Here is a 24,700-nt window from a genome sequence, read left to right as displayed (position 1 = left end):
GCATCATGTTCCCAAGCCCCAAAAAAACTCACCGGATCTCTGCAGAAGAATGGTCCTGGCTGAGCATTGCACGCCTGACACATGGAGTCTTCCAGGTAGGGATCAATCTGCACCTGTAAACAAGAAAGATTTCAGTAAGTCAGTTAGAGACATTTTCTTCCATCAAAAGTAAAGATTCAGAATTAAGGGTTTACCTTTTTAGTGAACTTTGGAGTCTTTATCTCTACAAAGGCTGCTCCAACTGCATTCAGGTAACTGCGCTGGTTATTAAAAGTGACTCGACCAGAACCTAAAATGCAAAGCAAGCTAAAGATTCAATTAGCCATTACACCATCTACATTGTAGATGTATAGTCTCTAATAATGTAGGTTTATGAAAACTCATACCACATATCAAGTTTTGCAAAGCACATATACAATAAATTACTTGCAATGTAGTTCGTAGACAGCCTTTAATCGATCTTGCTTGGAGCACAATTACATCAGTAAATCCATTCTAGATACCATTGGCTATATACACCACTGACTGTAGCACCATCAATTATCAGCTTAGATGTACAGGAAAAGTTCTGATATCCGGCACCGACGTGTTGCCGATATATCAAAACTGCCGGACATGCAAAGTTAACGTTGAAGCATATGGAGATGAAAATCTCCATATTTGACAACAAACACTGTTGCTCAGCAACAGCTTGTAAACACTCGGCCCATACCTTGGAAGCGTCTCTGAAGCTGTTGCTAAGCTACAAAGACGCTTTCCAGAGCCTGCCTGTTAAAAGAATGCTAGAAGAAAAAATCCCTAACCAAAACAGCTGCTGATTTCTGCCGTTAGAGCGAGGTTTCCGGCCATACAACCTCCGGATAAACCAAAGTTTCCTGTACTGAAGTCCCTGGATCACTTGGTCGCACTGTAATTTACCCAAAATTAGTGGAACAGGCACAAAAGATCACCAGAGTTGTGATTTTTGCACTAGTTTAAAGCAGCGCTAGAAGCAGGCCCTGTCCACGCCCCCAGGATGAAGTCATCACAACTGGGACTTTCTGCTAATTGAGCTGGTTGGCTGGCCTTCAAGGAGGCTCCCAATATGGTGCGTTCTTTTGGAAGAAAGGACACCAACAGGAACATCAAGAGTTTAATATATTTTTAATTTACTAAAAACTGACTAATGTGCCCAATATAACTAGCAAATCATTTTTAAATTACTGAAATTGACAAAAATAATCAGGTTACTCATGTGGTGGACTGACTGCTTAATAGTGCTTATTTTGAGAACACCCATTTTCAGCTAAATCACCATACCCAGTTACATCAAGGAATATTTTTTAAAGCGACTTTTAAAACAAAATTTACATTCTAAAACACTGCCTGATTGCACTGGGTCATGGCAGGTTTTGCGATATACAAGAACTTGCACCCATTTCGCCCAAAGCAGAAACTCGACCTGAGTAAAGCAGACACATTTTCCCCCTAATGTGCACAAGATCCTTGTAGTTTCTCAACCAGCTCCTACAGAAATGTTACGGATGCAGTAATACTCCCTCCACATTCGGAAAGAAACAGCCCAAATTCATTTGGAAAGGAGATGTTACTCTAAAATTTGGTAGCAGCCACAGAACCTCTTCGATACACAAAGATCGATCGATCTCTGGGTGCTATGCAGCCTTTACAAATCGGAGTTACTGAAAAACCCCAAAAGCCAAATTTGCAGCAACAGAAGATCAGATCTTGGATTCCTGATCTGTTGCCGTTACTGCTCGTGTCTAAGCAGCCACTGTACTACTGCCAAACTTCACTTTCACAACAATTGCAGAACTTAGAAAAGCAGGTGTAGTGCTGGGGGAATGAAACTTGAGCACCCAGCATCAATTGCTGCAGAACAATGTATTGGCTGCAGAGCAGAGTCCTTAACGGCACTACATGGTTATCTTGTGGCTTGGCAAATGCTAGTTTAGTCCCAAAAAATGAGGGCTAGTTAATAACTAGAATTGAGTTTACACAAGGCCCTGACAGCCAGCAGACCCAATCTGGGAGACTTTCATCTCAGCCAATATCAACTCAAAAAGTAACAAAAACCAACATCCAAGCAGGTGTATAGGTATGCTTCTTCACAACTTCTACACAATCACAAACAGCACAGGCACAACACCACCTCAGGGTAACTTGGGAGGAGCAATAAATGCAGCCTTGTTAGTGTTGCCTATATTTGAGAAACAAGTTATAAAAAAAATCCTGTGCACTCAGATCATCTGAAAGAGGCATGATTCAGGAAGATTGCTACAACAGGCATAATACTCTACAGATCCAACAGCCTTGCCAGTATATATGATACAGCAGCTAAATAGAATTTTCAGTCAAAGCAGTGGAGGGCGGAGACGCCATTGCATTCAACGAGCCAATCTGCAAGTTGCTACACCTCAATCGAACAGATTTGGTAAACTATTCTCACGTCACCCCTCTTGCACGCACACAAACAAAGCTAGCATTCAAGGGAAAATATGCACAGACACCAGGTGATTCCACACACAAGCTGTACAGGGTCCCCAAGGTAATAAGATGGCTATTGCTACCATACCACAAACAACCCTAGAGTTGTAATGTGGCCCAAAAAGGGGCAGTGGACTGAAGTGTTCCTCCAGCGCCACAAGTGCACACTGAATTAGGAGCCAAGCTCAGGTTACTAAAGCTCAACATTTATGACCTACTTTCAGGGAAAATAAATTCAACTACAACATACTGAATATCATGCACAGACAGAAGTGAATACTGACCATTTCTGGAGACTCAACACCTCCCTTTTCAGAGCCACAACTTTCTCTTCTTTCCCTCCCCCCCCCCCCCCCTCCCCTTTGCACAGCAAACAGTCATACTTCCTAAATTGGCCCAGAGATGACTTCACCCCATCTGGGAGTGTGCGGAAGCAATACTCAGATGACCTTTTTAATATTCTGCATGGCTAGAGCTTTCTTTTCTCTGGCAGGGAGCAGCTGTTTGAAGCTGGCTGCTCCAAAAAGCAGGCAAGGCCCTTGCATAGGCCAGGAGAGAACTCAGCCAAAAATAGCTCATCTGTCAAGTGTGTGCTAAACCGGCAAATGTCTAGCTTATGGTCCAAGACAGATATACCACTCCTGAACTAGTGTTACTGTCCAACTCAGGACGTAGAATTTATAGAATTCTACAGGAACCCGAAAGTCTGACTCCAGAGATGTTCAACATAGGAACAGGAGTACATCATGCATCCTCGAGCCTGTTCTGCCATTCAATTAGATCATGGTGGATCTGTATCTCGACTCCATCCACCCGTCCTGGTTCTGTAACCCTCAATACTCTCGCCTATCAAAAGCCTATAGATCAGTTTTGAAAGTTTCAATTAACTCCCACCTCCCCCCAAAACACCCGAGAATGAACCAGATTTCAACTATCCCTGTGTGAAGTGCTTCCAGATATCATCCCTGAATGGCCCGCCTCTAATTAAGATTATGCCCCTTTGTTCTGGACTCAAGAAATAGTTCCTCTATCTACTCTATCAAATCCTTTAATCATCTTAAACATCTCAATGAGATCATCCCTTAATCTTCTATACTCGAGGGAATAAAAGCCTGGTCTATGCACCCAGTCTTCATAGAAACAGAGATAGGAGGAGTAGGCCATTCGGCCCCTCGAGCCTGCTCCGCCATTCAATGAGATCATGGCTGATCATCCAAACTCAGTACCCTGTCCCTGCTTTCTCCCCATATCCCTTGATCCCTTTAGCCTTAAGAAATATATCCAACTCCTTCTTGAATATATTTAATGAATTGGCCTCAACTGCCTTCTGTGGTAGAGAATTCCACAGGTTCACCACTCTCTGGGTGAAGAAATTCCTCCTCATCTCTGTCCTAAATGGGCTACCCCTTATCCTTAGGCTGCGACCCCTGGTTCTGGACTCCGACCATCGGGAACATCCTTCCTGCATCTAGTCTGTCTAGTCCTGTTAGAATTTTAAAAGTTTCAATGAGATCCGCTCTCATTCTTCTAAACTCTAGCGAATAAGCGCCTAATCAACCCAATCTCTCTTCATACGTCATTCCTGCCATCCCAGGTATCAGCCTGGTGAATCTTTGCTGCACTCCCTCCATGGCAAGAACATCCTTCCTCAGATAAGGCGACCAAAACTGCACACAATACTTGTGTGGTCGCACCAAGGCCCTGTACAACTGCAACAAGACATCCTTGCTCCTGTACTCGAACCCTCGTGCTACGAAGGCCAACATACCATTTGCCTTCTTAACCGCCTGCTGCACCTTCATGCTTACCTTCAGCGACTGGTGCACAAGGACACCCCCTTTTGCCGTCAGATAATAATCTGCCTTCCTGTTTTTGCCACCAAAGTGGATAACCTTGCATTTATCCACATTATACTGCATCTGCCATGCTTCTGCCCAATCACCTAACCTGTCCAAATCATACTGGAGTTTCTCAGCATCCTCCTCACAGCACACACGCCCACCCAGCTTCCACTCGGAAAAAGACCCGTTTATTCCAACTCTTTGCTTCCTGTCTGCCAGCCAGTTCTCTGTCCAAGTCAGTACCTTGCCCCTAGGGTTGCAAAGGGGTGGAAAGTTTCCGGTAAATTTCCGGAAATTTTCCACAGGAAGTTTAGCTTGGGAATTTTGCCCAAAAAAGCATGTTAGCATAATATTGTTTTTTTTGTATTTCTTTCTTTCTCTTTCCTCCCGCCCCCCCCCCCCCCCCCCCCAAGTCCTCTCTTAAAATTACTAACAGATGGAATCTTAATTATTAAGGAATTTCTTAATCAATATACATTTATCTTCTTACTTGGCTTGTTTTAATAATTACAAGTTTTGTGTGTGACTGTGAACAAATGTGTCCTGGTTGGTTGGATGAGTGATTAGCTCCCTCTATTTGTAATATTTGCATATCGAATTGTGATTAGCAGTCTTACAGATGCCTGCAGGCCATAGTGTTTTTTTTTTTTTTTTTTATTTTTTTTTTTTTTTATTTTTTTTTTTTTTAAGATCCAGGTTAGGGGTCCTGAGGGAAGTCATTTTGTTTTCTGATGTTATGATGCAGTAAGTAAATCAGACTTTATACCAAATAAACCAGTTACTTGTTCAACTCTGTTGTCCTTCAATTTGAAATATACAAAATACACTATTGGTGTATTACACAGCTAGATGCTGACAGAGGAGGAAATGGACACGTCAGAGCCAGAGTCAGAGAATCAGGAGGAGCAATGAGTAGAAGACTCATGAGTAGAAGACTCAAAGGGACAAAATACAAGCTAAATAAGCTGACGCTCTTTTTATTTTATTTTAGATGGGTCTTTTTTGTTGGGGGTTCAATAAAGTTCAAAATTATAACCTAAATAAAGTTTTGAAAGCCTGTTTTTATTTGTATGGAACAGTATGTCTATTTTGACGACAAAGATAATATAAGGGTCAGAGACAAAAACCATCAGTGTGCAAAAAAACTCAAAATTCCCCATGGAAAGTTTCCTCTTAAAAATTCCCAGAATTTTGCAACCCTACTTGCCCCCAATCCCATGTGCTTTAACTTTACACGCTAATCTCTTATGCAGGACCTTATCGAAAGACTTCTGAAAGTCCAAATACACCACATCCACTGGTTCTCCCTTATCTATTCTACCAGTTACATCCTCAAAAAATTCTAGATTAGTCAAGCTCGATTTACTTTTTGTAAATCCATGTTGACTTTGTCCGATCCGGTCACTGTTTTCCCAAGTGCTCTGCTATTACATCTTTTATAATGGACTCTAGCAGTTTCCCCACTACTGAGGTCAGGCTTACCGGTGTATAATTCCCCATTTTCTCTCTACCACCTTCTTTAAATAGTGGGGTAACATTAGTTACCCTCCAATCCATGGGAACTGTTCAAGTCTATAGAATTTTGGAAGATGACCAGCAATGCATCTACTATTTCTAGGGCCACTTCTTTAAGTACCCTAGGATGTAGATCATCAGGCCCTGGGGATTTATCAGCCTTCAATCCCATCAATTTCCCCAACACCATTTCCCTACAAATACTGATTTATTTCAGTTCCTCACTCTCATTAGACCCTATAGAGAAAAAAGCAAGTCAGCTTGGTAGACAGGGCAAATATATAAGGGCAAGGCTGGATGGCATCTATTTTAATGCAAGGAGTCTTGCAAATAAGGTGGATGAACTGAAGTTGTTGTTGAACACATGGGAGTATGATATTGTTGCTATCACGGAGACATGGTTGAGGGAGGGGCAAGACTGGCAGCTCAATATTCCGGGGTACAGAATCTTCAGGCGAGACAGAGGGGGAGGTATAAGAGGGGGTGTCGCAATATTAATTGAGTCAATTACTGCAGTAAGGAGGGATGATATATTAGCAGGTTCCTCTAATGAGGCCATATGGGTGGAGCTTAAAAACAAAAAGGGGGCAAGCACTTTGCTGGGAGTGTACTATAGGCCTCCAAACAGTCAGGGGGAGATAGAGGAACAGATATGTAGGCAAATCTCAGAGAAATGTGCAAATAATAGGGTAATAATAATGGGGGATTTCAACTTCCCCAATATTAACTGGGATAGTCAGAGTGTGAAAGGCTCAGAGGGTGTAGAATTCTTAAAGTGCATCCAGGAGAGCTTTTTGAGCCAGCATGTAGAAAGTCCTACAAGAGAGGGGGTGGTACTGGACCTAATTCTAGGGAATGTGGCCGGCCAAGTGGAAAAAGTGCTAGTAGGTGAGCACTTTGGTGATAGTGACCATAATATGGTAAGATTTAAGGTGGTCATGGAAAAGGACAGGGATGGGCCGGAAATAAAGGTTCTAAATTGGGGGGAAGGCCGATTTTAATAGGATAAGGCAGGATCTGGCCAAAATGGACTGGGATCAGCTACTTGTAGGAAAATCCGCATCGGAGCAATGGGAGGCTTTCAGAAGGGAGATTGAGATCATACAATGGCAACATGTTCCCGTAAAGGTCAAGAGTGGTTCCAAAAACCACAGGGAACCTTGGATGTCAGGGGATATACGTGAATGGATTAGGAAAAAAAGGAGGGCTTTTGGTAGATACAAAAGGCTAAAGACGGAGGAAGCCCTAGAGGAGTACAAAAAGTGCAGGGGGATACTTAAAAAAGAAATTAGGAGATCAAGGAGGGGCCATGAAATAACACTGGCAAGCAAAATCCTAAGATGTTTTATAAGTATATTAAGGGCAAGAGGATAATAGGGAAAAAATAGGGCCCATTAGGGACAAAAGTGGCAATGTGTGTGTGGAGCCGGAAGATGTAGGAGGGGTTCTAAATGAATTTTTTGCATCTGTTTTCACTATGGAGAAGGACGATGTAGACATAGAAATAGGGCGGGGGGACTGTGATATGCTCGAACATATTAACAGAGAGGGAGGAGGTATTGGCGGTTTTAGCAGGCCTAAAAATGGATAAATCCCCAGGCCCGGACGAAATGTATCCCAGGCTGCTGTGAGGCAAAGGAAGAGATTGCGGGGGCTCTAACATATATTCAGGACCTCTCTGGCCACAGGGGATGTGCCAGAGGACTGGAGAACCACTAATGTAGTACCATTATTCAAGAAGGGAAGTAGGGAAAAACCAGGGAACTACAGGCCAGTGAGCCTAACATCAGTGGTAGGAAAATTATTGGAAAAAATTCTGAGGGACAAAATTAGTCTCCACTTGGAGAGGCAAGGATTAATCAGGGATAGTCAACAAGGCTTTGTCAAGGGAAAATCATGTCTGACTAATTTGATTGCATTTTGAGGGGGTGACTAGGTGTGTGGATGAGGGTAACGCAGTGGATGTGGTATACATGGATTTCAGTAAGGCCTTCGATAAAGTCCCGCACAGGAGACTGGTCAAGAAGGTAAGAGCCCATGGAATCCAGGGTGCCTTGGCACATTGGATACAAAACTGGCTTAGTGGCAGAAGAAGGTGATGGTCGAAGGTTGTTTTTGTGACTGGAAGCCTGTGGCCAGTGGGGTACCACAGGGATCGGTGCTGGGTCCCTTGCTGTTTGTGGTCTACATTAATGACTTGGATATGAATGTAAAAAGGTATGATCAGTAAGTTCACAGATGATACAAAAATTGGTAGGGTGGTAAATAGCGAGGAGGGTAGCCTCAGTCTGCAGGACGATATAGATAGGTTGGTCAGATGGGCGGAACAGTGGCAAATGGAATTTAACTCGGAAAAGTGCGAGGTGATGCACTTTGGGGGGGACTAACAAGGCAAGGGAATACACAATGAATGGTAAGACCCTAGGCAAGATGGAGGGTCAGAGGGATCTGGGTGTGCAAGTACACAGATCCCTGAAGGCGGCGGAACAGGTGGATAAGGTGGTAAAAAAGGCATATGGGATACTTATATTCTATGCCTCGGCTAATGAAGGCAAGAGCAAGGAGGTTATGATGGAGCTGTATAAAACACTGGTTAGGCCACAGCTGGAATACTGTGTGCAGTTCTGGTCGCCACACTACAGGAAGGATGTGAACGCTTTGGAGAGGGTGCAGAGGAGATTCACCAGGATGTTACCAGGGCTGGAGTGCTTCAGCTATGAAGAGAGACTGGGCAGATTGGGTTTGTTTTCCTTGGAGCAGAGGAGGCTGAGGGGGGACATGATTGAGGTGTACAAAATTATGAGGGGCATAGATAGGATGGATGCTGAGGAGCTTTTTCCCTTAGTAGAGGGGTCAATAACTAGGGGGCATAGATTCAAGGTAAAGGACAGGAGGTTTAGAGGGGATTTGAGAAAGAACTTTTTCACCCAGAGGGTGGTTGGAGTCTGGAACTCACTGCCTGAAAGGGTTGTGGAGGCAGAAACCCTCACAACATTTAAGAAGCATTTGGATGAGCACTTGAAATGCCATAACATACAAGGCTACGGACCAAATGCTGGAATATGGGATTAGATTAGACAGGGCTTGATGGCCGGCGCGGACACGATGGGCCTCTATCCGTGCTGTATAACTCTATGACTATGTTCCCTGACATCGGAGTGTTTATTTGTGTCCTCCTTTGTGAAGGCAGAACCAAAGTATGTATTTAATTGGTCTGCCATTCATAATTTAACACCAGTATCATTCTGGCGAATGTGTGTTGCACCCCCAACAAGCCAAATACAGGAGACTGTTATATCCGGCACAAAGCTGTTGCCGATCTATCAAAACTGCCGGACATACCAGCGTTAATGTTGAAGCATACGGAGGTTTTCATCTCCGTATCCAACAACAAACACGGTTGCTTAGCAACAGCTTCTAAACAGTCGGCCCGTACCTTAGAAGCATCTCTGTAGCTTAGCAACAGCTTCAGTGAGACTTTCCAGAGCCCAACTGTTGGGGGGAAAAAAAAGCCAGAAGAAAAAAAAAAAACAGCTCCTGATTTCTGCCAGTAGATCGAGGTTTCCGGACATACAACCTCCGGATAAACCAAAGTTTCCTGTATATTCCTGAGGTGCAGTATCTAGATTGGGGTCTAACCAGGGCTCTGTACAGCTGTAGCATAACTTCCACCCCTTTATATTCCAGCCCTCGTGACACTCCTTTATCTACCATGTTAGTTAGCACCTCAAAATTTAACAAGGTTGTTACACGATTTACGCTTTTACAAATCCATACTAGCTCTGATCAGCTCAGTCACTGTGCCCAATAACAAATTACTTCCCCACAAGAAATCAACTAATCTTTCTTAAATAATTCTTAGAGAGTTTCAGATGATTAACAGCAACAACTTCCTCACCAACTTCTAATACCCTGGGGTGGAAGCCTTCAGGTTGCAGTAATTTGTCCATCTTTAATCTCATTAGTTTCTCTACTTTTTTAAAAACATTGATATATTTAGTTCCTCCCTTTATCATAAGAAAACCATCCAGTTTGATCCTCTCCCCATTGGAAGAGGAACCAGGCATGCCATCTGAAAACAGATCTGGCAATGCTATACAGTAAAGCAGGGGGTACCTCAAGGTACATAGATCATTAAACTGTCTTGAACAGGTACAGAAAATATTCAATCAGAAAGGCTAATGGAATGCTGGCCTTTCTATCTAGAGGACTAGAATACAAGGGGGTAGAAGTCATGCTTCAGCTGTACAAAGCCCTGGTTAGACCACACCTTAAGAATATATTGGCCTTGGAGGAAATGCAGTGCAAGTTTACCAGAATGATACCCAGACTCCAGGAGTTAAATTACAAGAGATTACAACCTAGGGTTATATTCCCTGGAATTTACAAGGTTAAGGGGTGATCTGATCAAAGTTTAAGATAGGGTAGATAGAGAAACTATTTCCACTGGTTGGAGTCTAGGACTAGGGGGCATAGTCTAAAAATTGAGAGCCAGACCTTTCAGGATAGGTGGCAGAAGTTTGGAACTCTGATGTAAATGGCAATTGATAATTTTAAAATCTGAGATGGAGATATTTGTGTTAACAAAAAGGTATTAAGGGATACGAGTTAGGTTGCAGATCAGCCATGATCTTGAGTGGCAGCACAGGCTTGGGGCTAAATGGCCTACTCCTTTTCCCAAGCACCAGCATGTTGCCAAATATTTTGGGGGGGGGGGGGGGGGGGGGGGGGAGAAAAAGTGTGTTGGGAGTGTGAAGGAAACAGCCAAGGACCCATCCCCTACTTAAACAACAACAACAACATCCAAGTCCTGGTGATGCGGTTCAAGAACCTTGTCTGATTCTTGCACCATATTGGGAACAAGTATGGTCTTGCAAGATACCAACAGGTTCAACATCCTACATCACACTCCCTTCAGGAGTTGGTCTTTCTGCAAATTATTAGAGACAGTGAGTTTGGAATGGACCTCCGTGAAGGGATGGGCTTGGAGAAAAGATTCATGAAATCTCTCACTTATCTATGCAAGCCTCATATTTCTACTTTTAGCCTGGAGTCCCAAACAAGGCAAGAAAGCCCAGCATCTATGGCTAGTCATAGATAAGCCATTTCTTTTTTTTTTGGGGGGGGGGGGGGGGGTTTAAAACAGAAGGTATCTGAAAGTTCAAAATGTGGCCCACAGACCATAATCAGTAGGAAAGGACCAATAACCATATTTAGAAATCACTTAACTAGGATGGCTCATTTGAAATGTGACAGCCAGCCACTGTAAAACCTCAGATACACTATTTTCCTCACAGCTACAGTCTACTGAATCCCTGCATTTGCATTGCCAATGCTGCCAAATCTACAATATCAACTATTTTGTATTCACCTTCAGTTGGTCTAGCATCTAGTGTGACAACTCCCACCTTCGCCTCAGGTAGCCAATACTAGGCAAAACCAAAGTCTAGTTGGCGTTTTCCCATCAGCGCAATTGGATTACATTCAACAAAATAAAATGGACCCAAAAGCAGCTGTAGGCACTTGCCATTGTCTATATCAAAATTCATGGTCTCAGCCAGATCAGGACATGGTTCTTCCCAGAACAGAGGGGACCATGCATCACAATCTGCATTAAGCAGGTCCAGAGACCTGCTGGGAAACAACCGATTCTCAGATTTGTTGCATATTTCTTTAGCCAAGGGTGTGGGCAGGCAATTTGCCAATGTTGCTCTTAAGCCAACCAAGGTTTGATTTTCCTGTAGTTACAGTGCCATTGCTGTTGCAAATTATTCCACATCTAGAAAATTTCACATGGTTTAAAAAAAATCAGCAACTGTGGCCAGCACCTTCCAACTGCTGGCAAAGAGAAAACTTTTCCCAGTTTATATACAACAAGAGCACTTCAGCCAGCGTCTCCTAGTTAGACTAAAACTGAGTGTCCATCGGACCAATTTATATTTATGCTACATTCTGCAATGCAAGCTGACAGTTGGCAAATATCACTTGCTAGCTCAGTTATGGTAACCAATACAACCACTGTCCAAAAAACATTAGGCAACTTTTAGACATGTTAAACCACAGCACTCAGTCCTGCTTAAATTTGGGTGGGGGGGGGGGGGGGGGCGGCAGAGATCAAGACACCCTTCACACATGCTCTGAAATGAAACCAATTCTCTGTTAGTGCTGAAGTCCAAGGAAAGGACAGAGACCAAGAAACCACAGCAACACAATAGCAAACTCTCACCTACCACCATATATAGTCTACTATAGTACACAATAAGCAAATATTTTTGTACCATCACCAAAAGAGTCAGACACCTTGGCTAGATTAAATTACAGTATTAACATTTACAATTACCTGCTGTACTTAATGAAGGGTGTCAAATTAAAAATGAACATTGGAGCATAAACTTACTGGGTATTCCCAGTACAGATGTTAACATACCAATTGGATACTTGTGCTTGTCAGTATCAATACCAGCATATACCACTCCTCCAAATAAGTCGTTCATGATCGTTGCCAAGGCTTCTGCATTCAACATTCCATGAAGTGCTCCAACAAACACGGTTTTACTAGGGTCCAGGCGCTGGGATGGGCTGCGGACAAAGTTGCTGTCAGAAAGGACCCAAGGTATGACTTGTACCTGAAGAGAGTTAGAGCAAAGATTTACAAGCAGGATTTAAAAGTTTTAAAGACATCAACTGTCCTTCAAAGAGGTACAAGAAACTGACCCCATGAAGAGCAGTTTCACAAAGCTCCAATCCACTACACCAATACCAGGATTATACATTAGTGCAGGCATTTGAACATTGCAGGTTAAAAATTAGACAGGCTACAAAGCAGAGGGCTCCAAGTGACTCATCACTATTCTCATCAGGGCTGCTAGTAATAGAATAGGATTGGTAGAAGGTAGTAATACACTGCAAGTTTGAGAAGCAGAGACAGGCTGCATTAGTTTAACATCTGGATATTTGTGTTTGCATAATGGAGATCAACCAGAGAGCATGAAGTGATCAGCTAACATTCAGCATTAGCGTTCGTTAACATTCAGCATTAGCGTTCGTTAACATTCAGCATTAGCGTTCGTTAACATTCAGCATTAGCGTTAGTTAACATTCAGCATTAGCGTTAGTTAACATTCAGCATTAGCGTTAGTTAATTCTAAGCCAAACCATTTAGCTTTATCTTGTGCAGTCAGAAACCACACTATGAGCAATTTCAAGAGCTCAAACCCAGTTTCACAGGCCACGTAGTACAAAACTGGTTTCATACTAAACAAGCATCAAGAGTCATTTACAGGATAGGATGTTTTGGGGGGGGGGGGGGGGGGGTGCAGGGAAAGAGAAGGAAGGAAGCGTTTTGGACAAGGCTTCACTAATAAAACAAATCCCTCACAATAAACAGTACCTCTTTGCAGCGCATCCTGCGACTTGACATCTTGAAATAATATTCGCTTGCACCATCAGTACTCATAAGGTCGTGTGTGCAGGATTGCAGTAATGCACGCACAGACTTCTCAGATTCAAAAACCAAGTAGACATAACCTAGCAATAAAAAAAAAACCCAAACATGTTAACTATTGTTTATAGTGCAGGATTCAGTTCCTGTGGAAGAGCACATCTTTCCAGCATACCTTCAGAGCAAAAACTACAAACCAAACTCATTACTGGAGTAATGGATAAAATGGCTGTACAAGTTTCGATTTTTACTGAAATTGGGTTGTGTCAAATGTTGAACAGATTATGCTTAGATGAGGAATGAGTTTGTTTGAAGTAATCCTGCTCCATGAAAATACTTGGGAATTCCTCTAATAGCCAAGTATGTATAATCAAATCAACCCTACAGGTTGGATTCCAAGCTTTAATGCAAGTTGAACCAAATGTTCATCTACATTGAGCTGCATTTAAAAAGTGTCCTTTTATTTGATTACTAGGGAACCAAACTGCCAAAAGAACTATACATCAGATACAAGCATCTTCAGTATAGGCAGTAGATATTTCAATCTGATATTTATACAGAACAAGGCTTGTAAATGTCTTGCAAAGTGCACTAGTGCAGTGGAGATTTCCATTTTAAATGAAATGCACCAGCCTTCACCATTAAGCTAATTTGGTTACCATTTAAATCAGTGCAGTCTTACACACCCTTACCCATTATCCAAGGTGATTTGGCATCAGTTGTACCTGCATGCATACCAGTGCTCTGACCCTCAACCTTAGTGACAGTGACCGTGTCAGAACAGGTAAAGTGTCCTACCATGTCTCAGCTCTCATTACCTTTCGGCATATTACCTTTGGGTGGACATCGAGGGTGCTTGCCATCCTTACCCGGCCATTCCACACTCAGTGAGCCAAATACCCTGAAAGTATTTATCAGTCCAACTAGGGAAGAAAGGGAGGGGAAGGTTATAATATTAAACATCACTTTGTACATTAAATTGAGTTATTTGCCAAAATGCCATGACAAGCCCAGTGGCACCACTCAGGCCATAAAGAGAAAAGCACCATCCTGGAGTGCTCATCAGAACAATGAAAAGATGGCCATAGAAGTCAATTTGGATGTTGATTGGCTATAGTTTGAGATCCAATTAAGATTTTATAAATTGGCTAAATCTAATCAATCAGAAACAATGTTGGAATACATAGAACGTCAGTTATTTGCACTGAACAGAACCTGCATCTCAAGAGTGACTAATTTCCCCGTATAAAAAAATCAAATCAACTTTTATTGTCATTGTTAGTGCACAAGTGCAGTACAACGAAATGTAGGCTTGCGGCTCCCGAGAGTGTACAATTTGGATTAGGACACAAACATTTCAACATACATTTGTACATATATATTAGCATAAATATGACCATAATAAAGTGAATAAAGTGCATTGGCAGATGTGCAGGCTTTAGTGTTTATTTGTGGAGTTCAGTAGGATGACAGCCCTGGGAAAGAAGCTGTTCCTAAATCTGGTCGTACGGGTGCGAATGCATCTGTAGCGTCTTCCAGATGGTAGGAGGGCGAACAGACTGTGGCTGGGGTGGGTAGGGTCTTTGATGATGGTCTGTGCCCTCCGTAGGCAGCGTTTCTGATATATATGTTCCATGGTCGGTAGCCGGGTGTTTAGTATGTTTACTAGTGACTTGAAAATCAGTAGAAGTCAGTTTCTAGCTCAAAGCAGCCATTAGTATTTGCAATTTTGAGAGTGCCCAAAACCAGACATCTGCCACTGGCCAAATTTTGGTGCAGACAGGTGCACTGTGAGTTCAGTAACTAACCATGTCCCTTTAATGCATCAACATTACACGGCCCCAGGCTTGAATCACTACGCATTACAGAAGAGGCTAGTCACACTTATTCTCTGTTCAAGGGGATTGCGGTGTGAAGGATTGCAGAGTTGAATAATGAACTCATGTTTAATTAAAAAAAATCACTGCTCAACAATAATCAAGCAGTAATTTGAGAAGGAGATCTTAGCAAGGGAGCCAAAAGTTGATTTGGGTTGCTCCAAGTTGTAGCCATGCAAATAGTCAACATGGATGCCAAGGTGCAAAAAAAAACTTAGTAGTGCACTGTTCCTTTACAGAGTCTGAAGATTTAGCCAAGGGGACAGACTGATCAACTAGCCACTTTGTTAATCTAGTTAGGAGAAAAAACCTTTGCTCCTGTTCTCCCCATGAATATCTTGTACAGCCCAGCAGCGCCTATATTTCTTGAGGCTGAAGGGATGTAATCTGTCACCCCCTGATCCTCTAACTTCTACCGCTGCACTATAGAGAGCATCCTGACAAACTGTATCACGGTATGGTACGGCAGCTGTAGCTCCCATGACTGGAAAGCCCTGCAGCGGGTAGTCAAAACTGCCCAACGCATTACCGGCACCCGACCATAGAACATATATATCAGAAACGCTGCCTACGGAGGGCACGGTCCATCAAAGACCCTACCCACCCCAGCCAGTCTGTTTGCCCTCCTACCATCTGGAAGACGCTACAGATGCATTCGCACCTGTACGACCAGATTTAGGAACAGCTTCTTTCCCAGGGCGGTCATCCTACTGAACTCCACAAATAAACACTAAAGCCTGCACATCTGCCGATGCACTTTATTATGGTCATATTTATGCTAATATATATGTACAAATGTATGTTGAAATGTTTAAGTGTCCTAATCCAAATTGTACACTCTCGGGAGCCGCAAGCCTACATTTCGTTGTACTGCACTTGTGCACGAACAATGACAATAAAAGTTGATTTGATTTACTAGATCAGAGCCTTCAAAAAAAAGTAACCAAACAAAGTTGATTGGGCATCTGTGCTAGGAGGGAAAGACAAGCATTCGCAAGAGAGCGAGAGGCTCTTAGAACAATGGAAATGGATTGAAGACAACCATTTAGAGCTTTATGCAGAAAGTGAAGGTGGTGTAGTCTATCCAGGAAGATACAGTTGAAGAAAGTGACAGATTTTTGCTAGTGCTACTGAAGGGCACAAAATTTGAACTAAATAGAAATGGTCTTTCTAGAATGCACTCAAGGTCACCTCTCAGACCCAAGGTGCAGGCTTAATCTATCAACTGGGATCAGTTTTGAAACCAGTGAAGTAGCTTCAATTGTAAGTGGCAGCTTTTGCCATTCTGCTTGCAAATCTGCTCTGAACTATAAACTGGATGGCTTTGCAAGGGCAATACTGGTACTACAATCAGAACTAGCAAGTGACCTCAAAACATCCAAATTGTCCAATGTCAGCCAACTTTATAAGCATAGCTCGATTTGGTAACAGGAGAATTTAAAATGACATTTGCTTCAAGCACATAGGCAAAAGCAGCATTTAATTCTGATTCATGGAGGCTTGATTCAGAAGTTCACACTTGTTACAGCTATAATTAGTCAAACCAATAGAATGTGGAATACAGGAAGCTCAGCAATAGCAGGCAATGCAGCATTGACTTCTACATTTCAGCACAGAAAAGCAATATTTGCACTACCAAGCACTGAACTATATAAGGACTTCATTTAAGTAGCTAAAAATGATCAACTTTAAATACCATCACAATCCATTGCTATATTTAATACCTGTAACAGGGTCAGCTAACTATAGAACAGCAAAATTCTAATTTTACAGCAATCCCAAGACTATAATACAAACCAAAGTACCATGCAATACAACAGCATTCCCAGCAAGTGACATTTACCTTCAGTGATATCCCAGGGTACACCACCCAGGAATACTTTGCAGGAATAGATTGGGTTCTTGTAATTCCGGGGTGGCAGCTGGCCTCGCCAAGTAAAGGTGGCTTCACTCATTGCTTTAGGGAAAAGAATGAATAGTCACAATTACTAGATTTCTACCCCTCTCCACATTGTTTCACTAGCACAGGTCAGGCACATTGTGCAGGCCACTTTGCAGCCACCTTAGCACATTGAGACTTGTATGTCTGGGAACTTGCATTCCAGCCTGTTCTGGGTTTGAACCCATGTGTAACACACTGCACCATCCATCTTCCCTCCCACCATTAAAAAAAAGTACAAGTGATTTGTTGCAAGCAACTAGTTACTTAGAAACCTGCATTTTTCCTGCCTCGGACATGCTCTGCAGAATTAGAGTAGCTGGTAGCAAAGCCCTAGCGTAGGAATTTGCAATGTAGTTTTGGTATGGAATGAGTGCTGAGCCAATGTCACTTGGCTTTACAAAAGATGAGGCTAGAAGCCAATAAGCCAACACCAGGAGCTAGGAGTTAATTGGGGACATAATTAATATCAGAAGCATTCCATTAGCTAGATATACAAGGATAACGCTTCAACTGAAGTCTTCTGAAGCCATGTCATTTATCGGAATCAAAATTAGTGACAAAGGTAACCATTATTATAGACAACGTGCATTTGTGTTTTATTGCACAGCATCTTAAGCAAGCCATCAGACAGAATTTTAAACATTGGAACTTGAAGATTTATATTGTTTAATTCACACCCAGGAAAATTATATTTAAAAAAAAAAAATCACTGAATCACACACCAAAAAAGACCCATACAGCAATCAAAGGTGCTCAAGGGGAAACATCAAATACTGTCATTTTGCCTAAAGGTGCTTAGCATTCTCAACCAATTAAGCAATCACAGGATGGAAATTTGAGTTTTAAAAAGTGCATCAGCAGCTGCATGTTCTATGCGTAGGTGTCATCTTTATAAACAGCCCTAAAAGAGCCAATCCATCAAAAGTAAGTTTCCATTAAAAAATATTTGCAAGGCATTTTAGAACAAAAAAAGGATAAAAATCAGAACACGTGCAAGACTTCAGAGGGTTAGCTTCCAGGCACGGTACTGTAATGGCAGAAGACCAGAGTCTAACTGGTCTGCACTAACCTTCCAAACAGTAGAGGTTTGGAAGGAAAGAGCCACCAGGAAGATCAGCAGCAGACACCACTCGTGTCAATTTACAGAGGATGGAAAATGAATTGATTACCCAATTTTAAGTGTAAGAATCTATACAGACGTGTTAACCAAACAGTCCAGCTTTGAAACAGGAATTGATCAGCTTACCTGCAGCTTGTCTATGCAATCTGGCCTCCTTTTCAATGCTAAAAGGATCTTCTGGGCTCTCCAAAAGATCCCAGTTTGCCCACCCAGAATTTGCTGACCATCTTTTGAAAGGATTAGGGCTGATAGGATTGATCACCGAAGCCTGGTCTTGATCCAGTCGTGGGCTCATACCAATTCGTTTCATCGGATCCCTGCCTACTCCACCCATGGGCAAGAAGGAAATTGGAGGAGAGATGCGAAGGCTTGACTAAAAAAAACCAAATATTTACAGATTATAGTTGGCAGAAATTCAAGATGGTCTATAGGGAAACCCTTTTAGGGGGTTAAAAAAGTCAGTGAAATGTTCACTTTCTCCACTAACCTCAAGTACAGAAGGCAAATACATACACTATATTGCTGTACCTAATGAAATCCTCAGTTTAGCAACTTATGAATTAAAAAACAGCACAAGGATTAACAAGCAAATCATGACATGATTTCCTAATGATACACCTGCTTTTGCATAATAGATCACAGGACAGCCCTCATATCCCAGGAATCAATCTAGTGAACCTTCATTGCACCCTCCAAGGCAAGTATATCCTTCCTTAGGTACAGAGACCAAACTGTACACAGTACTCCAGGTGTGGTCCCAAAGCCCTGTACAATTGCAGCAAGACTTCCTTACTCTTATACTCCAACCCCCTTGCAACAAAGACCAACATACCATTTGGCTTCCTAATTGCTTGCTGTACCTGCATGTTACAAGGACCGCCAAATCCCTCTGAACACCAACATTAACTAGTCTCGCATTTAAAAAGGATTTTGATTTTCCATTCTTATCAAGTGGATAATTTCACACTTCCACATTATACTCCATCTGCCACCTTCTTGCCCAACCACTAACCGGTCTATCCTTTTGCAGCCTCCTCATAGCTTTACCTTCACACCTAACTTTGTATCATTTGTATATTACACTCAGTTCCCTTATCCAAGTCATTGATGTAGCTTGTAAATAGCAAAGGCACAAGCACGGATCCTTGCAGCACTCCCACTAGTTACAGCCTGCCATCCCGAAAACGACCTGTTTATTACTACTCCGTAGTCTGTTTGTTAACCAATCTATGCCAATATATTACCCCCAATCCCATGAGCCCTAATCTTGTGCAATAACTTCGTGAGGCACCTTATTGAAGGCCTTCTGAAAATCCAAATGTACTACATCACTGGTTTCCCCTTTATCTACCCTGCTAGTTACATCCTCAAAAAACTGTGTCCCTTCATAAAACCATGTTGACTCTGCCTAATCAGTGATTTTTCTAGTGCTGTTACCACATCTTTAAGTATAGATTCTAACATTTCCCCTACTATCAGGTTAACTAGCCGAAAGTTCCCCGTTCCACCCCTCCTTTCTTAAACAGCAGGGTTACATTTTCTACCTTCCAATACACAGGGATAGTTCTACAATCTAGGAAATTCTGGAAGATGTTCCAAGATATTATCCTAGGATCATAGTCTAGTTACCTTGTAAATGTGGTTGAATAACACCACTGGGACCAAAGGGTACCTTAAATCTTAAACCTCAAAACACTTACTGCGATTAGACGATAATCAGATTTGATTAGGTCACTAGTCAGGGTTTTAATTTGAAATTCTGGCTAAAATTGGTAGGCAGCAGTAAGTTTAAAGCTTAAAAATGTACTAATAACCAGGTTTCTGCCAGAATGGAGGATTAACCATACACAACCATTTCAGTGAAGACCCACAATACCGTACCCCTATAGGGGACCAAACTCTGCACTGACCTCAAGACAGAGCAAGATACAGGCTGCCAAACAGCAAGAATGGAGGAATTTAGAAACAAATTTATACAAGCTACATGCAATATAATTTAGAGGGTCAATTCCAATTAGCCCTGAACATACCATATCCTACTCAAGTGCCAGCTATTCATCTACTGAGACATGAGAGTCAGGCTTGAATACAAACTGATCAGACAAAGCCAATAGTGGTTCATGAGGCTGCAATGATCTACTCCAATCCTTTTTCTCCTCTAGGTACTGGAAAAGGAGTCTGATACAAGATCTACTCACCAACTTCATGGTAAAGGGAGTAAAGATAGGAGTACATCACCTGCTCCAGGTGGCATGATGCTTCATACCCTAGACAGGGTAGGGTATCCATCAAGCACAGCTAACTTCCAATGGCTACTTACAAGCTACTCCATCTTGAGGGTGCAACATTACTGTACTAGTATAAGCACAGCCTGTACCAAATTTGATATGTGCCATGTTAAAACATGTACAACTAGACCAACCTAGATTCTGAAATTGAAGACATATCTTACCATTAGCTCCGAAAGGGGATCCGAGCCAGAGCTGATGCCACTTGTATCCGAGTCAGATGGGCTGCTTGACCGAGAGTCCAACACTGAACGGCTGTCCAATCGCTTTGGCAAAGATGATGCAAATTGGTCGACATAATTTGATCCTATTGGATCCAGTGATGGGAACCCAACTGCTGTTCTCGTCAGGCGAGAACTCAGGGGGTTAGTGAGCAAGCCTAAAACTGCGAGTGGGGGGGAAAAAAAAAGTAATTTCAATGTACACATTAACTTTAGACGAAACACTACGTTGAACAAGTCAACACAAAATGCTTCCTTGCCAAACAGCTTACTGGTCGAGATTCCTTCCCTTCAAGAGGCCTCCCTACCCATTCCATAACTTCCCCTGCCCAAACCACCAGCATCGTCTTCATTCCTAAATTCTACATCAAGGTCCTCGCCACCCCCCTCCTCTAACACCTACTCCTTAAGAGCACCACATCCTTCTCCGTCCCTCCTACTTCACTCAGCATCCTCCAGCTGCCCTTCCAAGTCCACCCCGACTCCCTTAACCAAGATGTTAGCCTTTGCCATTAGCCTCTGAACATTCTCAGCAACTTAAACCCAAACTTAGCCATACTGCTGACCCCCTATTCTCAATCTCACCACCCATACCCATGGTAACCCCCTCAACTTTTGATCACTGACCATTGTTTCACTACATACATCTGCCCACCTCCAGTCATCCTTTAGGCTCACCAGCTTCACTGCAGAAAAGCACTTTGCCCTCTGTCTCACTAGTTCAAACTCCAAACGACAACAGCCCTTCATACCAATCTGCTGTTCACCAGCTAAATTTTTCCCTCGATCCAGAAATAGTTTCTACCCATCTCCATAGCCACATCTAATTGTTTTAGATGAGTCGAGTTTTCTACACTAAATTTTGGAATGCTATTAGAAAAGGCGTTCACTCCACTCGTCTCAGACAACTTTACTAGTTTTCACAGCTGTCCCCATTCTAACAATTGAGTTTCAGATTTACCAATTTCTATTCCCTTAACCCTCTTATGCCTCCCAAGACACAGCTTTTCTTCCTGGAAAGGGAGTATAATTTCTTCAGACCTCATAACTCTGCCTTGATACTAATCAGCTTCAACTCTTCTGCATTCAGTGCTTGAATGCATCAAACCTTTGCGCCCAACAATCAGAACTCAACAGCATTCCAGGTAGTCTGATCCAAGATTCCCACTAAGCCACTTACCATCGCCAACCAATACAGTCTTCATCTTGACTCCAACTAGTGTATCTGGTGCAGAGCTGCTGGCTTGACAATGTCAAACATTGCCAAGTCTAACAAAAACTAACTACTGTATACCAGGATCACCCTAAAGGACAAGACAACCCAAGACACCTTTTTATGACTAATTTATTCCTTGCACCTTCACTTTCGATACCAAGCATGCAGAGATTGAGACATTTGTGCAGCTGCCTCTGCCAACAGCTGCCTTTACTCTCCACCCCATCACATCTAAACTCCTAGTCAGTCTCCCACTCCATCCTTGGTCACTTGGCATCTTCTCTTACCATCCCTTATTCTTCAAGCTGATCTTTCAAGAGCCATCTGCTTGATCCCCTTCCTACTTTATTACTCCTTGCATTCATGCTAGCTGATGTTAATGGTTCCCTTTTCTTAAGCACCATCCCACCCCCCTCAACACACCAACCCTTGACCCATCTTTCATCTACAACCCCATTTTCCTCCAAGGTCCCCTAACAGAGCAATTTCCTTCTCCCTCAATCCAAATCCCTCCCTGCTCATAGCATTGGAAACTATCCTGGCCATGGTCAAATTACATCCTATGACTACAACAAATACTGCATTATCCTTCATTGTCCTCCATCACCATGCGACAGTCAACCACATTATCCTTCACTTCAACTGCCCCGCTCTGTGGGAATGTTCTGGCATGGTTCTTCAGGGCGTAGCAAGGGAATTCTTAGGACTGGCTTCCCTTCCCATGCTGCAGTGTTTCTGCCAGAGCCCCTCAAGGATGGATCTGTAGCCCTCTAGAGAGGCATCAGTTTCTACAAGTCTTCACGACACCCAGCTCTACTGTTCATTTATTGAGCCCATGACAAGTTCTGTGGCATCAAACTGCCTCTGACATGATCAGTCAGAAGTACAGGGAACTCTCTGGTATCCGGCACCAACGTGTTGCCAGTTGATCAAAAATTCTGGATGACGGAGGTGCTATTTTTAAACAAAGAAAAATTTTAAAAAAATCAAGAAATGTGCAGTATACAGTAATTGGGTACTCACCTACAGAATGTTGTGTTAAATGGATGGTGGAAGATGCTTGATTAAGTACAGTACTGCCAGTTGAGGGTAATGCAATGCAATGACTACCAGCAGCATGGGAGACACAGTATCCCTGTAAAATGGCGGATCAGAAGAGACTACCGGCAGCGCGGGAGAGTCAGACTCCTGTTACAGGGGTATTGAGGTGTTCCGACTGCGCCAAGAAGCAGAGTAGTGGCAGTTTGGAGAACTACCCCCCCACTGACTAACTCAGCCATCGCAGGAGACTCGGGCTCGGCAACACTGCCGGTTATGGAGGTGTTTTCGGAGTGAGAATTTTGCCGGTTAAGAGAATTCTGGATATTTAAGTGTTGTTTAAAATGAGAGTTTCCTGTACCCAGTTTTTGGCCCCTGCCACAACCGGTTCCCTCTCCCCCGCCACATTTAGGCTGAACTAGTGAGAAACCTATGCAAGCCCTCAGCTTCAAACTGCACATCACATCTATCAGTAAGGTTGCTCATCCACCACTGCAACCTGCGTCAGTCCCTGCACTGCTAAAATCCTTACCCAAATGGTCACCTCAACTTGATAACACTCTTGCTTACTGGCCTCTCACCTGCTATAAACTAACTGGCCCAAAATACAGCTGGCTGTATCCTGTACCACTAGTTCTGCTCAATCACCAACTTGCACTGGCTCCTCATCCCCCCAATGCATTATACTTAAAACCTTTACCTAGTCCGTCAAAATCACCCACATCAGAGTTTTCATACCCAGTCGTTTACCACTCAAACTTCCCCCATTCAGTGCTCGTCATGCCAAGCTGGGTAATGCAGTGGAACATGGAGAGACCATCTCCCACACTGCCAGATCCAAAAAGCACTTAGACGGCATTGTAGACTCAAAACTCTCAAATTATGGAGTAGCGCCAAAAGACAAGACTTACTGGCTGCACCAAGAACTCATTTTGACAATTGACTGCAGCAAAAAGTGGTTTAGAGACAGAGGCAAGGAATCCAGAGCTTAAATCATCCAAGATTAATGAATCCAACCAAGGTTTAACAACCAATTTAGCACTTAAACAAAATCAGTATTGGTTAGTTAGTAATTTAGGTGGGGAGGGAGGGAGGGAGAGAGAAAGAGAATGATTATACCACTTCTCTACAGCTGGATATTAAAACAAGAGTCAAGTCACCAGCTCAGACAGACTAAATAAGCTCAGGAGGATCCGATTGACCTTCAGAACAAGGTTGTACTGCTCCCTCCAACTGTATCACAAAGCCTAGAGCTGGCCACAATGTTCCAAAGAGGCTTGCATCAGCAAGTGTGCATAAAGTTAGAAACATGGCAATCAACAGCTATTGCCTGCACCAAGGACTGCATGATGTGGCAACATTCACACATTGAGTTCTGACTGGAGCAGTAGCCTAAGAACCGAATGAAAAAAGTCATTCGTCACAACAGCTTTAGCATTGGCCACAATCCCCATCAATACTTAGTGGAGCTTTGGAGGCAATTATTCTTTTGGGAAGAAATTCAGATCAATAATAATTCCTTGACCTAGTAAACAGTAATTATTGCTATTCAGCAAAGTAACAAGGGGGCATAAACTAAATCACCAGTTGGAAGGAATTTTGAAAAGGTTGCAACATTGACTTGTGGGTAAGGAATAAGCATTTGAAAAGGATTAAAAAGGGGAACGTCAGTAGACAGCTCAAATTCAAGAACTAGCACCATCACAAATGCATTGGG

The 24,700-nt window shown here is 42.7% G+C and overlaps 1 protein-coding gene across 3 annotated transcripts in view; it reads right to left on the bottom strand.

The window, feature by feature from the left end:
* The window catches only part of cpeb1b (cytoplasmic polyadenylation element binding protein 1b), a 73,714-nt gene that overhangs the window by 2,992 nt on the left and 46,022 nt on the right, over nucleotides 1-24,700 (bottom strand). For 2 of the 3 annotated variants that reach the window (XM_085972173.1, XM_085972175.1), the window contains exons 4-11: nucleotides 20,673-20,893; nucleotides 18,347-18,593; nucleotides 17,002-17,115; nucleotides 14,100-14,204; nucleotides 13,231-13,367; nucleotides 12,268-12,466; nucleotides 195-289; nucleotides 33-113 (exon numbers count right to left, since the gene is read on the bottom strand). In XM_085972173.1, coding sequence (XP_085828299.1) covers nucleotides 33-113; nucleotides 195-289; nucleotides 12,268-12,466; nucleotides 13,231-13,367; nucleotides 14,100-14,204; nucleotides 17,002-17,115; nucleotides 18,347-18,593; nucleotides 20,673-20,893 — 1,199 coding nt within the window. The remainder of the gene's footprint in view (nucleotides 1-32; nucleotides 114-194; nucleotides 290-12,267; nucleotides 12,467-13,230; nucleotides 13,368-14,099; nucleotides 14,205-17,001; nucleotides 17,116-18,346; nucleotides 18,594-20,672; nucleotides 20,894-24,700) is intronic. The other variant, XM_085972174.1, reaches the window with a different exon arrangement.

Source organism: Somniosus microcephalus, chromosome 32 (genome assembly GCF_052327205.1).
Source record: "Somniosus microcephalus isolate GS21.2 chromosome 32, FLI_Smic_1.0, whole genome shotgun sequence".
Taxonomy (NCBI): Eukaryota; Metazoa; Chordata; class Chondrichthyes; order Squaliformes; family Somniosidae; genus Somniosus; species Somniosus microcephalus.
The sequence above is the reverse complement of the archived record's forward strand: the minus strand, read 5'-3'. Positions and strand labels throughout refer to the sequence as shown.